At 41.3% G+C, this 15,344-nt stretch overlaps 1 protein-coding gene across 1 annotated transcript in view; it reads left to right on the forward strand.

Moving 5' to 3' along the window:
- Positions 1-15,037, forward strand: part of FARSB (phenylalanyl-tRNA synthetase subunit beta) — a 75,289-nt gene extending 60,252 nt beyond the window's left edge. Inside the window, exon 18 of the mRNA XM_036913963.2 lies at positions 14,751-15,037. Coding sequence (XP_036769858.1) covers positions 14,751-14,902 — 152 coding nt within the window. The 3' untranslated portion in view covers positions 14,903-15,037. The remainder of the gene's footprint in view (positions 1-14,750) is intronic.
- The last annotated feature ends 307 nt before the right edge of the window (positions 15,038-15,344 follow it).

Genomic DNA, 15,344 nt, shown 5'->3' on the forward strand with positions numbered 1-15,344 from the left:
AACTGACCGCTGTCAGTTCAGCTAGTCACCGTCAGCAGTTAGATGTCGGGGTTTGGGTGTTCCGCGGCTCCATCTGCATGGGGACACCAGCTCCTAAGTGGCATCTTACACTTCTGGATACTGGAAAATTAAGAGGAATTACTTTTGATTAACATTGACTTAAAAGGGAAAGTCTACCAAAACATTAATAATTCAGCTCATATTTCTTAAGTTCTCTTTGGTAATTTGAAGAAGAGTTAGTGATAAAAGTTAATATGATGGCAGTGATTTTTTTTTAAGTATGTCTTGTAAGTTCCTAAAATTCCTCAACACAGTTAACCTAGACACTTAAGATAATATATGGTGTATACTACTCTGTCAGCGTACGGCAACAAGATAAAATTAAATGATAGGGTGTTGGCATTTCCAAAAATAAAAAAATACTGAGAGGGGAAAAAAATGCATGTATTTAGATGGATGGATAGATCTTGAGGAAACAACTTTTCTTATCTGTTGAATTAGCCTTAAAAAGTCAGTTCTTAAGAGAATAATTTGGAGTAATTTAAAACGGATAATTGGTCTCCTTCCTTTTGAAGTAGATGTGTTTCAGTTTATTGGACTTACCTGTTTGCAAAGTGTCCTTTTCCCTTGATGCATTGACATTTAAGCATTTCTTTTCTTTCAAGGTGTAGGACTAGGCAGTATGTTTTGATTTGAGGATTGGATGGAAGCACCTCCTTTAAGCAACTCTTATAACGTAAACGCCATTTTTAATTTTTAAAAACTTATAAGAGTCACAAGCTGACTTTAAAAGTGCAAGTACAGTGTAAAGAACTTTTTCTTGAACTATTTAAGAATAAATTATCAACCTGTTGTCCCATTACCCCTGAATACTTTAGTATTTCCTACAAACATGGACATTGTCCTATATAACCACAATAAAACTATCAAGATCAGAAAAATGCCTTCAATTTAATGTTAACCATGACCTAATCCTTAGACCCTATGTAAGTTTTATCAGTAGTTCTTTATTATCAAAGAATTGCTTGTTATCTTTAGCTGCCATGTCTCATCAGTCTCCTCCTAGAGAGTTCTAAAATAGTCTTTCCAGACTCTCATGACCTTGACACTTTTGAGAATCACAGGCCAGGCATTTTGTCATGTGCCCCTCAGTTCTGGGCTCTGCGTTTCCCTACTGTTGAGGCCAGGCGTCCGTGGAGGGATGTTAGTGGTACCGTTGCCCCAGTGTTCCTGTCAAGTGACATGCAGCTGCCGCTGATCTCATACCTCATGATGCTCACTTTGTCTCGTAATGGTTAAGGTGGTGTCTGCTAGGCTTTACTACAACTGTAGTTCTGGGGGGAAAAACTTTGAAATTATGTAAATGTCCTTTTCCTAACTGGTCCTTCTACTTATTTATGTTACATAGGCTCATGATTTCTTGTTCTAGTCAGAGTTTTTTAATCTGTTAAAATCATTATTTATTCTGATGCTCACAGTGTTGCCAATTTGGCCAGTGGGAGTCCCTTTAATATGTTCCTCTTATTTTTTATTATGATTAGCACTGTTTTGCTTTGGGCACAAGAAGATAGGTAATACAGACTTATCTGCAACTTTCTATTGCTCCGTTTCTCCTCCTGGCCCATTTAGTGGGGAATGGTGTCTAAAAGCCAAGATTTAGGGTGTGTGCATTGCTATTCAGGGGTGAGATGCTATTCCCGTGGATGTGGGAGTGTGCATGCCCACACCCACTTACTTACTTAGATATGTATCTGGAAGATCACAAGTCCGCAGCAGTACTTGTATTCCAGCCCAGCCCTTCAGGGCTCATTCCGATTTGCTTTTGTTCCATATTTGTACCTTCTCCAACACTGAGAATCTGGCTCCTGTTGTTCCTATTTACTTACTTGCTCACTGCCCCTGTTTGTAAGTAAACTCCATCTTCTCCCCTGCATGTCTGCCCTGCTCATTATTCTCAGACTCTCACTGTCCCCCGGGCTGTTCCCTGCTCCCCTATGGATGTCCTTCTACCCCCTTAGGTTCTGATACCCACTGCTGCCCTGATCACCCTGTCTCCCCACCTCCAAAGTGCTGCCGTCCTCGGCCCCTTTAGGGATGAATTGTTCTGGAAGAGAAGGGGAAAAGACTTTAAATCTTGAGAAGCCTATTTTGGTAGGGAGATTCTTATTAAAATGAAGGGGAGAGAAATGGTGTATATGGGTGGGGCTTTTTTGGAAGTGGGAGATAACGTAGGAAATATATTTCTGGGTTCATCATATATAGTTTCTATCTCAGACCTGGAATCAGGTGTATCCCCTGGTTCCTTTTAGTGGGAAGTCAGATTTGGCTCACACCCTGGGTACTGAGGTTGCTCATTGCTACAGTGTGAATCACTGTTTCTGGGACTTTTTAGTATGCAGAGCTGGGGACCTTTTTTTTTTTTTTCAGAGGGCATCTCTCATATTTATTGATCAAATGGTTGTTAACAACAATAACATTCTGAGTATAGGGGACTCAATGCACAATCATTAATCAACCCCAAGCCTAATTCTCAACAGTCTCCAATCTTCTGAAGCATAATGAACAAGTTCTTGCATGGTGAACAAGTTCTTACATAGTAAGTTCTTACATGGTGAACAGTGCAAGGCAGTCATCACAGAAACTTTCGGTTTTGATCATGCATCATGAACAATAAACAATCAAGTCAGATATGATTATTCATTTGATTTTTATACTTGATTTATATGTGAATCCCACATTTCTCCCTTATTTATTTATTTATTTTAAATAAAATGCTGAAGTGGTAGGTAGATGCAAGATAAAGGTAGAAAACATAATTTAGTGCTGTAAGAGGGCAAATGTAGATGATCAGGTCTGTGCCTATAGACTAAGTATTAATCCAAGCTAGACAAGGGCAACAAAACATCCACGGATACAGAATATTTCTCTCAAAACAGGGGGGGTGAGGTTCTAAGCCTCACCTCTGTTGATGCCCAATTTCTCACCTGATTGGCCCCCCTGCGACTGTGCCTGTCTTAGGTTGTTCCTCCCTTGAGGAATCTTACCCGTGGGGACCTTTTTTTTTTTTTTTTCCATTTATGTTCAGGATTAGAGGATTTTCACTTAAGGTGTTTTGCTTTATATTTATAGCTCTTCTTTACATTGAAAATTTTGGTGCCTAATGAATATACATTATTACTTGCTTAATCTGCCTATCTGTATATATCTAGCTAGTTAGCTTAATTTCAAAATCATAATATCAATATTATCACTGACAATATGATCATTAAAACAGTTTATCTTCAGTTCTTTTTATACTTGGGCTATATCCTACAAAATTCATATATTTGTTCCCACGTCTTTATGTATTTTCTGTATTTATTTGTATTAGGGATATTGTGATATACATCTTTCATACTGTTCCCTCCTTGCCTCTATAGGTTATGATTTTTATCAGTCTTCAGTTATCCTTCTGTAGATTTTAAAATATAAATGTTTGTGTGTTTATTCTCCTCTTTCTCAGCTGGAAAGTTGATACTTACCTGCTGTTCTGCACCTTGTTTTTCACTCAGCAGTCCGCGCGCCCTCGGTGACTGCACATGGAGAGCCTCCCCCCCTTGCTTGGCCCCCTGCAGAGCGCTCCGAATGCTCTGGTACTGGCTTGGGAGGCTAGTTCCCGGTCCGGGGACATTCAGGCTGTTTCCAGCCTTTTGCTGTTACAGATACCACAGATTACTACAGTGAATAGCCTTGTGTGTATGTTATTTGTATATTTGCCATTGTACCTTTGGGACAGATTCCTAAAAGTAGGGATTGTTGGGACAAAGGGAAATTCATATTTTCACTAGGTACTGCCAAATACCTCTCCCTAGAACTTGGGGAGCAACAGGTGAGAGAACCTTTTTTCCCAGAACCTTGTTCAGAGACTAGGTTGTCAGACTTCTGCTTTTTTTTGCCAGTCTTCCAGGCGGAAAATGGTGCCTATGTAGTTTTCATTGGCTCTCCCTTATTAGGAGCCAGTGAATATGTTTTCATGTTTACAGGATATTTTTATTTCCTTTTCTGAAATGAACTGCCTATTCATATGCCTTGCTTATGTTTTCTTTAGGCTTGTTGGCCTTTATCATCTCTGTTTGGGGGAACTTTTCTTGTATTTTCTATATGTAGTAGGGATACTGTAATATACATTCAACTATTGTAAATTTTTTAGTAGGTTCAGGAGAAAACATTGGGATACTTGAAGTGGGGTGAGAATTGGAATAAAATCTGGTCCACACCAAAGCAGAGCTCAGATCTGTGTATAGATCAGCTTGCTGCAGACTTTTTCAGGAAAAGAAGACCTCTATTGTTCAACTCTTTTCTTGAGAAATATTTCAAGAAATTTGCAAGTAACACATCTGAGTTGGCATGATAGTCTCCTTAGTCAGCCCAGCCCCTCTTAGTCCATTAGCCATCCTTTCCAACATTAAAATAAATCTTTCTATATGTACAGTCAGATGGAGATTGAGATGAGAGCTTAATCACATAGTATCCATAGGATTCAGAGATATTCCAAAAGGAAACATTTATGCCATAACTAGGGGGTTTATAAAAATATTTAGCTGATAATCTGTTAGATTTTTGTAAAAGTTTGAAGAGTACAGTATGTAAAGTTGAGGGCTCCAGTAGCCAAGACAAGGAAGCAACCCAAGTGTCCATTAGTAGATGAATGGATAAAGAAGATGAGGTACATGTATACAATGGAATATTACTGAGCCATAAGAAGAAAACAAATCCTTCATTTGCAACAACATGGATGGAGCTAGAGGGTATTATGCTCAGTGAAATAAGCCAGGTGGAGAAAGACAAGTATCAAATGATTTCACTCACCTGTAGAGTATAAGAACAAAGCAAAAACTGAAGGAACAAAACAGCAGCAGACTCACAGAACCCAAGAATGGACTAACAGTTACCAAAGGGAAAGGGGTTGGGGAGGATGCGTGGGAAGGGACAGATAAGGGGATTAAGGGATATTATGATTATCACACAATACAGGGGTGGCACGGGGAAGGCAGTATAGCACAGAGAAGACAAATAATGACTCTGTAGCATCTTACTACATTGATGGGCAGTGACTGTAATGGGGTATGTGGTGGGGACTTGATAATAGAGGGGTATGTAGTAAGCACATTGTTGCTCATGTGAAACCTGAGCATAAGATTGTATATCAATGATAACCTTAATTTAAAAAATTTTTTAAATAAAAATAAAGTAGAGGACTTTGTATATGATCCCATTTTCACTGGAGCTGGAGCAAATGGTGGTTATCCATCATCCTTTCAGAGCACTTTGCTACTTAATGACCAGCTTTCCCACCCACGGACTTTGTTTAGAGTGACCTATTGGGGCCAACTGGTTTTTTTCCTTCTAACTCTGCTTCCCTTAGTTATCCCCTCAGGATCATGAAATTACCCAGTTAGATACCAGGGGCTTTGTCACAGTCTCTGTTTGGCTCTCTCCTTGTTTAGCGGAGCCACAGGTGTGGTTTGATGTAGTGACTCCCACTGCTCAGTAGCTAGTGGCTTACCCTCTATTAGAGTCTGTCTAGGAAACCAGAAGGTTGTTAAGCATCACTTTTTGACCATTTTCCCAATATTTCTAACAAGCAAGGCTCTGGAAGGCTTTAATAACGAATGCTTGCTCTCTTTTTTTATTATTATTAAGGTATCCTTGATATACAATTTTATTAAGGTTTCACATGGGCAACATTGTAGTTACTACCTTCCCCCCTATTATCAAGTCCTCACCACATACCCCATTACAGTCACTGTCCATCAGCATAGTAAGATGCTATAGCTTGCTCTGGTTTTTAAAAATACTTTAATAATCAATAACCTGCTTTGTTTAAAAAACTAGAAATGCATATTTCACTGCAGATTTGGGGGCAGTGGGGAAGCAGAAACTTAATCAAACATCCATTAGATTCCTTTCTCTAGCGTTTCTCATCTGCCAGCAATTTTCTTCTCTCTCCATACTGTTTCATTTCTAGACTCCTTTCTGCCTTTCAGCTTAAGTTAGTCTTCTATCTATTACATCATTGCAGGAGTACCACAGGTTCACATTCACTGAAAGCAGTCCCAATACTTTTATATAAATGATAGGGAATGCAGCTTCATGGAGGTCCTAGGGTGCTTGTGATCTTGATGAGTTATTTGGCTTCACATTGGTATTAAATAGCTGTGGCCTAATCTTGAACTGTTTGAGAAGTAAATGCTAATAGTAACATGGGTGACTTGGACAGTCCATCCCCCTCGTGGAAGTGTCACTGAGCCCCTGCCAGCTGGGGTGGGCTGGGTGTCAGGAGTGTGATCTTCCTGCCGGGGGTTATTCTAGGCCACACAGGCTGCGTGTGGGACGGGCAGCTTGGATTCAGAGCCCCGGCAGCCTCTGCAGCCCCCTGTGTCTAGGTGTTCTTTTCCCACCTCCTCGGGGACCCAGGACTCTCTTTCATCCTTTCTGCCCTTTTTTACAAAATTTTCTTTTCAGGAAAGGTTCCCACTTGTTTCAGTTAATACATGGCACTTTGAAGTTAAGAGATGCTTTAATTTTTAACATTCTAATTGTGAAAGGAGAAATTTTTGCTCATTTGATGAAAATTTCAGATATTAACAAAAAGGATAGGGCAAATTGACTGCAATGCTTCGCCCACTGAAGCCCCACCCCTTCGACAGCCATGTGCATCTGAGGGGCCTTGCTTATGTGACAAGAGCATATTTAGGAAGAGGCGGAAGAAAAGTCGTGGGGGACAGCAACGCTGCCCAGTGTGTTATATTAGCAAATATAGGCAGGAATTATTTACTCCCCTGAAACATAAAGCATGTGGCTATAGTTATAGCTTTTTTATTTCTTCTGAGTGATGCTGAAGGCCATCAGGAGTAAACACTCGTGCAGAAAATACCAGATAAAATGCCTGTTCTAAAGAGCTCCAGAGCTTCCTTTTGTCTATACTGGGAGACCTGTTTTGATGTGTCTAATATTCATCAGTAGGTGTTAAATATTTTATCGTTTGAATCCCAGCCACTATACTTTTGTATTTACCTTCCAGAAGTGAAAAGTTTCTGGTCATTCTCTTAATCCCTAAAGGCTCCTAGCTTGTCTGTAAATTGCATTCTCTGGAAAAAAGATTTCCTCCTGAATTATTTTCCTAGGCTCCTTTGAGGCATTTTTCCCCCCACTGGAACTAAAAACAAGGTAGTTAGCTGGTACTATGCAAGCAAGAGAAAGTTTTTTTTTAATTGGTGTTATACAAGATGAGATCGACAGAATCTAAGTTTGTGGTCTGTCCCTGCTTCCATTGCTAGAAGTCCAGTGTGTAACATTTTGTTATGTAATGAGCTATACAGGGACTCATTATTGTTTTACTTGTGTGGTATTGCTTTTGGTAAAGGGAAAGAAACCAAGAAAGAGCAAAAAGTAATATATATAGTACAGAAGCCCTATTTATAATAGTGAATAATTGGAAACAGCTCCAACTTAAAAATGCTTAACAATTTGGCAAACTGTGACATTAAATGGAATATGGTAAAAATGTCTTTACACATGTGAATATAAACTAAACTGAAGAAGCAGATCCTGAGGTGGTACAGACACTAATTAAAATGATAGGAAAGTACAATTGTTTATAAACTCCAGGATGCACAATCCACTGTAGTATTATAAAGACAACAGTGGAAGTGTCTAAAGTCCTGTTGCTTTAGTCCATGTAACTTCAGGCGCAATCCCTTTGTGCCAGTTTCTTCATATAACATGGGAATGACAACACCTGTCTGAACCACAGATGTTTTGGGAGAGGCAGGTGAAGGAATTCTGGGAAGCTTTTTGGAAGGGCTAATCACTCTCCAGAGTAAACTCAGGGTAGATACTATGTCTGCCCTTCAGAAAATTGGCACTGGACAAAAGAATCACTGGGGTTCTAGGAGACCTGGGTTCTCATCTTAGCTCTGCCATTACTTGGCTGGATGGGTTTCTGAATCCTTTTGGGTGGTATCCATTTTTCTCATTTCTCCAGTAAAGCATGAACAGGATTGCCCACAAGGTTACCATTCCGCAGGAGTTCAGATGCTGCAAAAGCAGTCTCTGCCCCAGGTGCCAGCAGCAAGCAGCTCGTTTTCTTCGCCATTTGAGATGGTGGTGCTTCTTTATCTGCTCATATTGTTCTAGCTGTGCTGCAAGACTCTGGAATTTATTCTTTAAGAGTGCCTATGTTATATGGGATTTTAAAAACACAGTTCTGTTTTCTGGAAGATTCCAGGTTTCATCAGTACTATGTTGTATTAATAATACTGCAGCACATAACCTGGCTATGTCCTAAGATTAGAGGTTGTCAGTCTTTTTTTTCCCCTCGTCAGTTTTGTTTATTTATTTAATTTGAAACCAGAGGTTTGCAAACATGAAATGGACAGCTTGACCAGAAGTTTGAGAACATTATCCTACAGGCCTTCTGTGCCTCTGGGCCACGCACCAGTGTGCCGTTCCGGGGGTGTCCTGACCCTGCCGCCCACTCTCCTGCCTATACGGTTGCTGGCCTTGGGCAAGTCCCCTAATCTCCTTGTGCTTCACATTCGCCCATCTGTAACTTGCTTGTCCTCAGGGCCTTGGCCAGGGCTGCACTGGGACTGAGGCTCTGCCTTTCCTGGGGGGGACGGAGAGGAGAAGAGAGCAGGGTGCTGTGTTTCAGCAATCTCATCAGTCCTTTCTTTTTCTCCCACACACCCTTTTTGTCAGCTGACACGCATTCTGAAACTAAAGCACACCTGTCATAATTACATGTGGAGAGTTATGTTTACGCTCGCCACAGGGTCTCAATTGAATGTTAATTGTGAAGTTACAGATACTCACCATTTCCATTCTTTCCTTAATTAGCCTTACAATAATCTTATTATTGTTATTTCACTATAATTGTGGAGAAAGTAGTAAGTTGCTTATATTTTTTTGAGAAGTAGTCCTCTTAGAGGTCTACCAGGTAACAACTAGGAAAGAACCATTTTATTGGCTCAGGAAGGCACAAATGGTCTATACCTTTTATTTTTGAAGTTGTTATTCTAAGTCTGTCCTATGAATATTCAAGAAATGTGAAAATTTGCAGGAAAATTAAGTGTCAGACAAATGTGGGATGATGGCATTATTTTATAGTAGTAATTTTTAAAACAAACCAACAGGGTAATTTCTAACCTAGAGTTTAAAGTCCTTTGGTTTTACACAAGTTAATTTGAGCCTGATTTAAAATTGCAGTGAGATGGATCACATTTAAATTCTAACATTCCTGACCTTCTTCAGGTTTTGAAATGAGTCTTCTGTATGAATATGTGTGTATGGGAGACACATAGTTAAAACTGGACTTTAAAGTAGATCTTAAGAAATGTTAAAAAGTGATAGCCATGGAAGTAAATCACAGATTTCTCTATACAAAATAAAACTGGAAAATGTTGGAGTTACGATTCTATAATATTTAGTCACAAGGCTATTGTAATTTATTTAAAAAGGTACTTTATTGCAGACGTTTCTCCATTAGTTATAAGACAAGACGGCCTGGGCATTGCTGTTGACTTTTTAAGAGTCATTCCTGTGGGACGCAGCCGCTCTTTGCAGTAGGCCTTGCAGTGCGCTGCCCGGAGAGCATGTGGCCGTGAGCACCGGCGCCCTCCCCGAGAGCCGTGCCGTGGGGCGGGGGGCACGCCGGCACCGCTCTGCTCCCAGTCCAGTTGCCTTCGCCTTAAGACTTAATGATGTCTGCAGGTGTGTTGGGATTAGCACTGTAAAGTTGTATAAAGGGTTTTTCTTTCTTTTGATCTTAAGAAAGGGATGAAAGATAGCCATTAAACTCAAGGGATTAGGCCTCCTCTCTTTAAAGACTTTAGGTACCATAAATATTTCACTTCAGATGTAAGGTGAAGAATTGTATACATCTGGGGGGAAATGAGTATTTTATACTACCAGTTGGAAATTATTCAGTCTTCACTTGCAGGTCAGATGATCTTTGCAGAGATACTGTCTCCCAACCTTACTATATACTAAGATCTGAAAAAAATGTGTGTGTATCTTGGTAGGTAATGCTGATTTTTTCTCCTCATATCCCTAAACCTTTTTCTTTCTGTAAGTTGCTGTGTTACCTACATTGTGCCTTCCGCCTGGGTTCTTCCTTCTTTAATTCCATTGACGCGCTCAGAGAACTCCTCAACTATCCTTGAGTGATCCCAGCCTCACATGTGCAGGGTGTAAGTTCAGTTTTTAAAAACAGGCCCTGTATTTCGTCTTTTCTCTACAAGTGAATATCATTTAGAAAGGAAAGTGACGATATGCTGGCAGCAGAGTTAGACAGTCATGGCTGCTATATTCTTAGAAAACTGGTGGCACCAGGAGAACCCCCTACAGAGGAAATGAGGGTTTCAGCCCCATCCCATTCTCTGGGCAGTCACCCACTTTGTCAGTTTCACTCCAGAAGGGAACACTGGTGTTTTTGTTATTTTGCTTCATTTGTCCTTTGTTTTGATTTCCTAGGCTAGAGTGTTGGATGACTGGAGTAGACTGTTTTATAGAAATCTAACTGTATGTAGACTTCAGGACTTGGGGAAGGAAAGGATAGGGTCTAGGGAGGTGCCAGCCTTAGAGTCAGCCTGTTAAACGATTATTCTTAGCCCACCACCCCATCGTACACGGTCTGTCATTTAGAACAGATACAAAACACCCTGTTTGCCCAGTAGTTTACTATATCTATATAGTTCTGCATTTTGTATTTTTTCCTTGAATTTGGAGACCTACGTATGGTTATTTGTATTTAAGCTAACATGGTAGTTTGTTATTTGCTGTGATTTACATGATACATGGACATTCCTCTTCCAGTGTTCCCACCCTTTTAAAATTTTGTTTTTACCTTCTCATTGTAGAAAAGTTGGGTGATAGAGTACCAGATTGCAGGCAGTTATGTGGGTTGAACCCCAAAGCATGTATCAGTAATATGAAGAAGGGGGAAAGTAAAATTGTATGAGTAGATGATTTTTAGAGGTGGGCTAAATAAAGTACCAGATGAACTAGTTGAATATCGCCAGTGGCAGGGGGTTCACCACTAAGCGATTGAGTGCCTTGTGCCTGATGACTCCGCCAAGCTTTCAGATTAGAGGTCTGCTCAGTTACCGCCTTAGCCTTTTACTTCTGATGCTTCATAAAATTACAGGAATGACTCTGTGTAAAGCTTATCCAAACTTGGGGCCTATAATGTTACTCTAAAAGAAAGATGGGGGTAAAAAGAAGCTCTGCGAGGTGTTTGGCAACGAGCAGGAGAGGGAGCGCACAGACTCTTTGAAGGTCAATTAGCCAGAAAATGTGCTAAAGACAGGGTGCTGGGCTGGATTACTGGCCCAAGAATTACCCCCAAGGACCTCAAAGTGGGCCTGCTTTGAGCACAGAGACAATTACAGACCTGGAGGAGATGCTACAAAAGCTTTAATTAAGGAATTTACTTACACCCCACTAAGTTTTGGAAATTAAATTCTTGTTTGTGCTTAACTGATGTTTTTCTTTTGTCTGGGCCTCCACATGTACTTCAACAGAGAACACTATTTTCCCCAAATCTGTTTTACACTGGGAGCTGTTTTGCTGTGATGGACACCAGCAGAGCTGGGAGTTTAATCCGCATGAGGAAGTAGGTGGAAAAGTGTAGTATGTGTGCACCTGGGTATCCCAGCAAACCAGGAACTCTGGGCCTAAGCACGGTGACTGTGTATCTTGTAGAATTTGAATTTTAGAATTCTCCTTCACAAGACAGCATGATTTGCCTTGAATTGGCAACTTTATGGCTCTAGACACAGCAGGCTGCTCTTTCTCCAGAAATGTTTTTGTTTTCTGTTGATGAGGTAAACCTTTGACTGCCATCCATCTGTTGTTTTCCACAAAACTAGACCCATATTTAGGCTCCCATCAGATTGACTTTTATTGCTGGAAAGACCGATGCAGTTGCAGGAGCCTAGCTGGAGAGGGAGGACCGCACTCGTCCGCCTGAGCGCCCGGGCAAACTCCCCGCGTGCTGGCGGGAGACGTTCTCTTCTTTGATCGTGAGCCCCAGTGCTGCCTCAGTGGTGCGCGGGCCCTTTGTTTTGTTAGTGCAGCGATTCCCCGTCTGCCTTCTTTGAAGTGATTCACTTCTGCCTGCAATAATTAGTTTTAAACATTAAGATTTCTAAAAAGCATTAAGAAATGCATGTATTTTAGTAATTTTACATTTTTAATTTTGTTTCAGTATACCTAGTTCACAAACATCATTAGCCAAGTGGTACATTTTGCGGGTTCTCTCTGTACCCTTGATGGCCCTTTTGTCTGCCTCTCAATTTGTGGATGTGAGGACCAGAACTCAGCCTTGTTCTAACTGAATACAGGAGTCAATAAGAAACCCCTAAGAAGGTGCTGAGGTCATAATCTGCTCTTGTTAGAGATGAAAAATGACAAGAAAATTTGACATTGTCATTATAGTTTACAGAGTCCAGTTTTCAGCAAAGTGGAGTTTGTACAAAAATCCCATTACTGAGTTGCAGTTTTGCACGTGGGCCGGATGGTGGTGGGGGACGCATACGGAGGACCCCCTGGTTGCCCCCTCCATTTGCAAGCAGCCCCTCTGCTGTGGGGCCTCCTCTCCCAGGGCCATTTCAGATGCGGTGGGGTCTCAGGTGGGCCCGTGGGCAGGGCCGAAAGCTTTTGAGATTTATAGAATTTAGAATATTCTCATACTTGGATATGTTTTCAATAAAGCATAAAATTTTTTCAGTTCTCTGCTTTGGAAAGAGGAAAAATTGTAGTTAGTGATATGAATTTTTTTGTTAGTAACTGAAGAAGAATGAAAATTTGTTAAAAGTGTTGATTCAAAAAGTTGTTTTATATAGTATAAATCCTAAGTTCTTATCTCTTAGGCTTTATTTTGCTAACATTGTTAGAACTTGCACATCTGTCTTAAATTCTAAAATAGCCTGGTTTTATGCTTCAGTTAAAATGAATCCAATCAAATTGGAATTTGAAGATAGGAAGGATTTTGGTTCTGTGAAGACTCTTAACATAACAAGGTTATCAGGGAAGGTCTTGAAAACTTCCTTTCTGGATGGCCTTTAAAAATAGGCTGGTGTCTTTTTCAGAGAGGGGAGATTATTCTGACATAGTTTTATATATAAAGGGGTGTCCCAGGTGATAGAAAAAACAACTTACATACTGCTGACCACCAACACTTAATACAAACTTTGCTTCTTTGTCATTTGAAGATTTATTTGGATCGGGAGGTAGTTTTGTCTTTTAAGTTGGTTTTTTTTCATTTTGACAGAATTAAAATATGAATTTATCACTAAAACTGACAAGGATGGCGAATCTCAGTAAGGCTGTACATTATCAATCCAGTTTGGATGCTGTATTATTTTGAGCGCTCTCCCCAAGTATGGATGAATGTACATAGCCAGATACTTGGGAACTTCAAATGCAATGCATAGGAATTCTTGCCTTAGTAGACAGTGAAGCAAAATTGTTTAGTTTTGGGGGAATGTGAAAAACTGACCACCTTGTATTTCAGCCAGGTTGTCATTCTTAACCCCAAAGCAATTAGAAACTTTCCAGGAATATAAACAAATATCCTTCTGTGCTGATCGCGAAATGGGCAGCGTCCTGTGCATCGGTGCCACAGCTGGTACTGACCTGGCAGTCCCGTGCTCCCCTGCCTTCCCCCATTCTGTATTTCTTCATTATGCTGACCTTGGAGCCATTAGCAATCAGCAGTTTATTCTTTCATAAATAATGTAGTCACTGGAGGGGCCGGCTGGAGGCTTGTGGCGCAGCTCTGCTGGGTATTTATAGCTCATGCCAGTAACTGCTCCCGTTGAATTGGTCCTGGAGCTGTGGGCCTGATCCCTTGTCAGGTTGCTGGTGCGGGAGGTGAGTCAGCAGTTCTGTAAACTCCAGTAGAGCACAGCATTGGAGGAACTGGAGATCAGTGAATACGGAGTGGGCCCAGGTACTTGCTTGTTTTGTTTTTGGCTGTTTAAACCTGAACTGTTGATGGCTTGGTAAGCCCTATCCCTGCGCTGACACCCGGAGAGAGAACTCTCTGCCTGTTTTGACGTAAATCTGGGGTCAACCAGGCTTGTTTGGGGCTGGCTTTTGCTGCGGTTTTACAGTAGATGCTCCCAGACTGCTTACAAAGCCCTGTATCTGACAGGAGTGTGGGGCACTTTCTGGTGTCCAGGCTAAGCTTGCCGATGACACTGCAGCTGCTTCTGTGCAACAAGAACTAGACTAATGTGTGCACGGTGGAGGCATTCACTGTAGACTTTTTATCCAGCCAGTATTACTATGGAAAAACCTGTTTCAAACAGGTTCTTCCCATGCAAGGCTATCAGATTTACATTTCATTTTTTTCCTTTAGCCTTTTAGGATCAGTTCTATGTCCAGGCAGTTCCCCTAGAACTTCTCCAACTGTGTTTTTCAGCCTCCTTTTCCTCATCCTTCCGCCTGGACCCCAGTGATTTAAAAAACAAAACACAGTGCCTTTGTTTTCGTATCTGCCCCTAACCTTTTCCTTGTATGAATTTTTTGGCGTAAAATCAAATACTTCAAGATGGGGAAGTGTGAGGCAGCGTGCTCATCTCATTTCATAGCCAGTGGTTTAAAGAACTGTTTTCTTTCAAGTAGACTAGTGAGCTTTTAATGGCAAGTGTCTGCTGACACTCGTGACGGGAGAAACACTGATCTCTCTCTCTGTCTTGCAGGCCCTGCTTTCTTCCCGGGGCGATGTGCCGAGGTCTTTGCCAGGGGTCAAAGCGTCGGGAAGCTCGGGGTCCTTCATCCTGATGTGATCACCAAATTTGAGCTTACCATGCCCTGCTCCTCTCTGGAAATCAATATTGAGCCCTTTTTGTGAAGATGGGCTCTGTGATTCTCTCTCCCCAAGTGTCCCTTTCTGCTCCCCTGCCACCCTTTAGTCGTCCCCTCCCCGCCTCCCGAGAGAACATCCATTTGTGCTTTAATGTCTAATAAGGCAGGAGGCACTGTCTGACTCTGTGGGTAGATGCCAGCCTTTCTCTGCACTAGGCCAGCTTGTGCAAATACAATGTGATGTCTGTGTGACGCTTCGTCGTTCAGCGACAGCCCAAGGAGTGTCAGAGAAATGCCCTGGCAGGGGGAGATGCAGTTCTGAAAACCAGAACTGTTCTTAGACGTCAGAGTGTCACCCATCCCTCCTGCAGAACTGGTTCCCATTCTTTTCCTCACTGATGAAATAAGGTAGTTGATTAGAGCACAAAGCGCATGAGTATGAGATGGCGGAAGATTCTGGTTTTCATTTTCTGCATTGGACATGTGTT

This window comes from Manis pentadactyla, chromosome 6, assembly GCF_030020395.1.
Source record: "Manis pentadactyla isolate mManPen7 chromosome 6, mManPen7.hap1, whole genome shotgun sequence".
In the NCBI taxonomy this organism is placed as follows: domain Eukaryota; kingdom Metazoa; phylum Chordata; class Mammalia; order Pholidota; family Manidae; genus Manis; species Manis pentadactyla.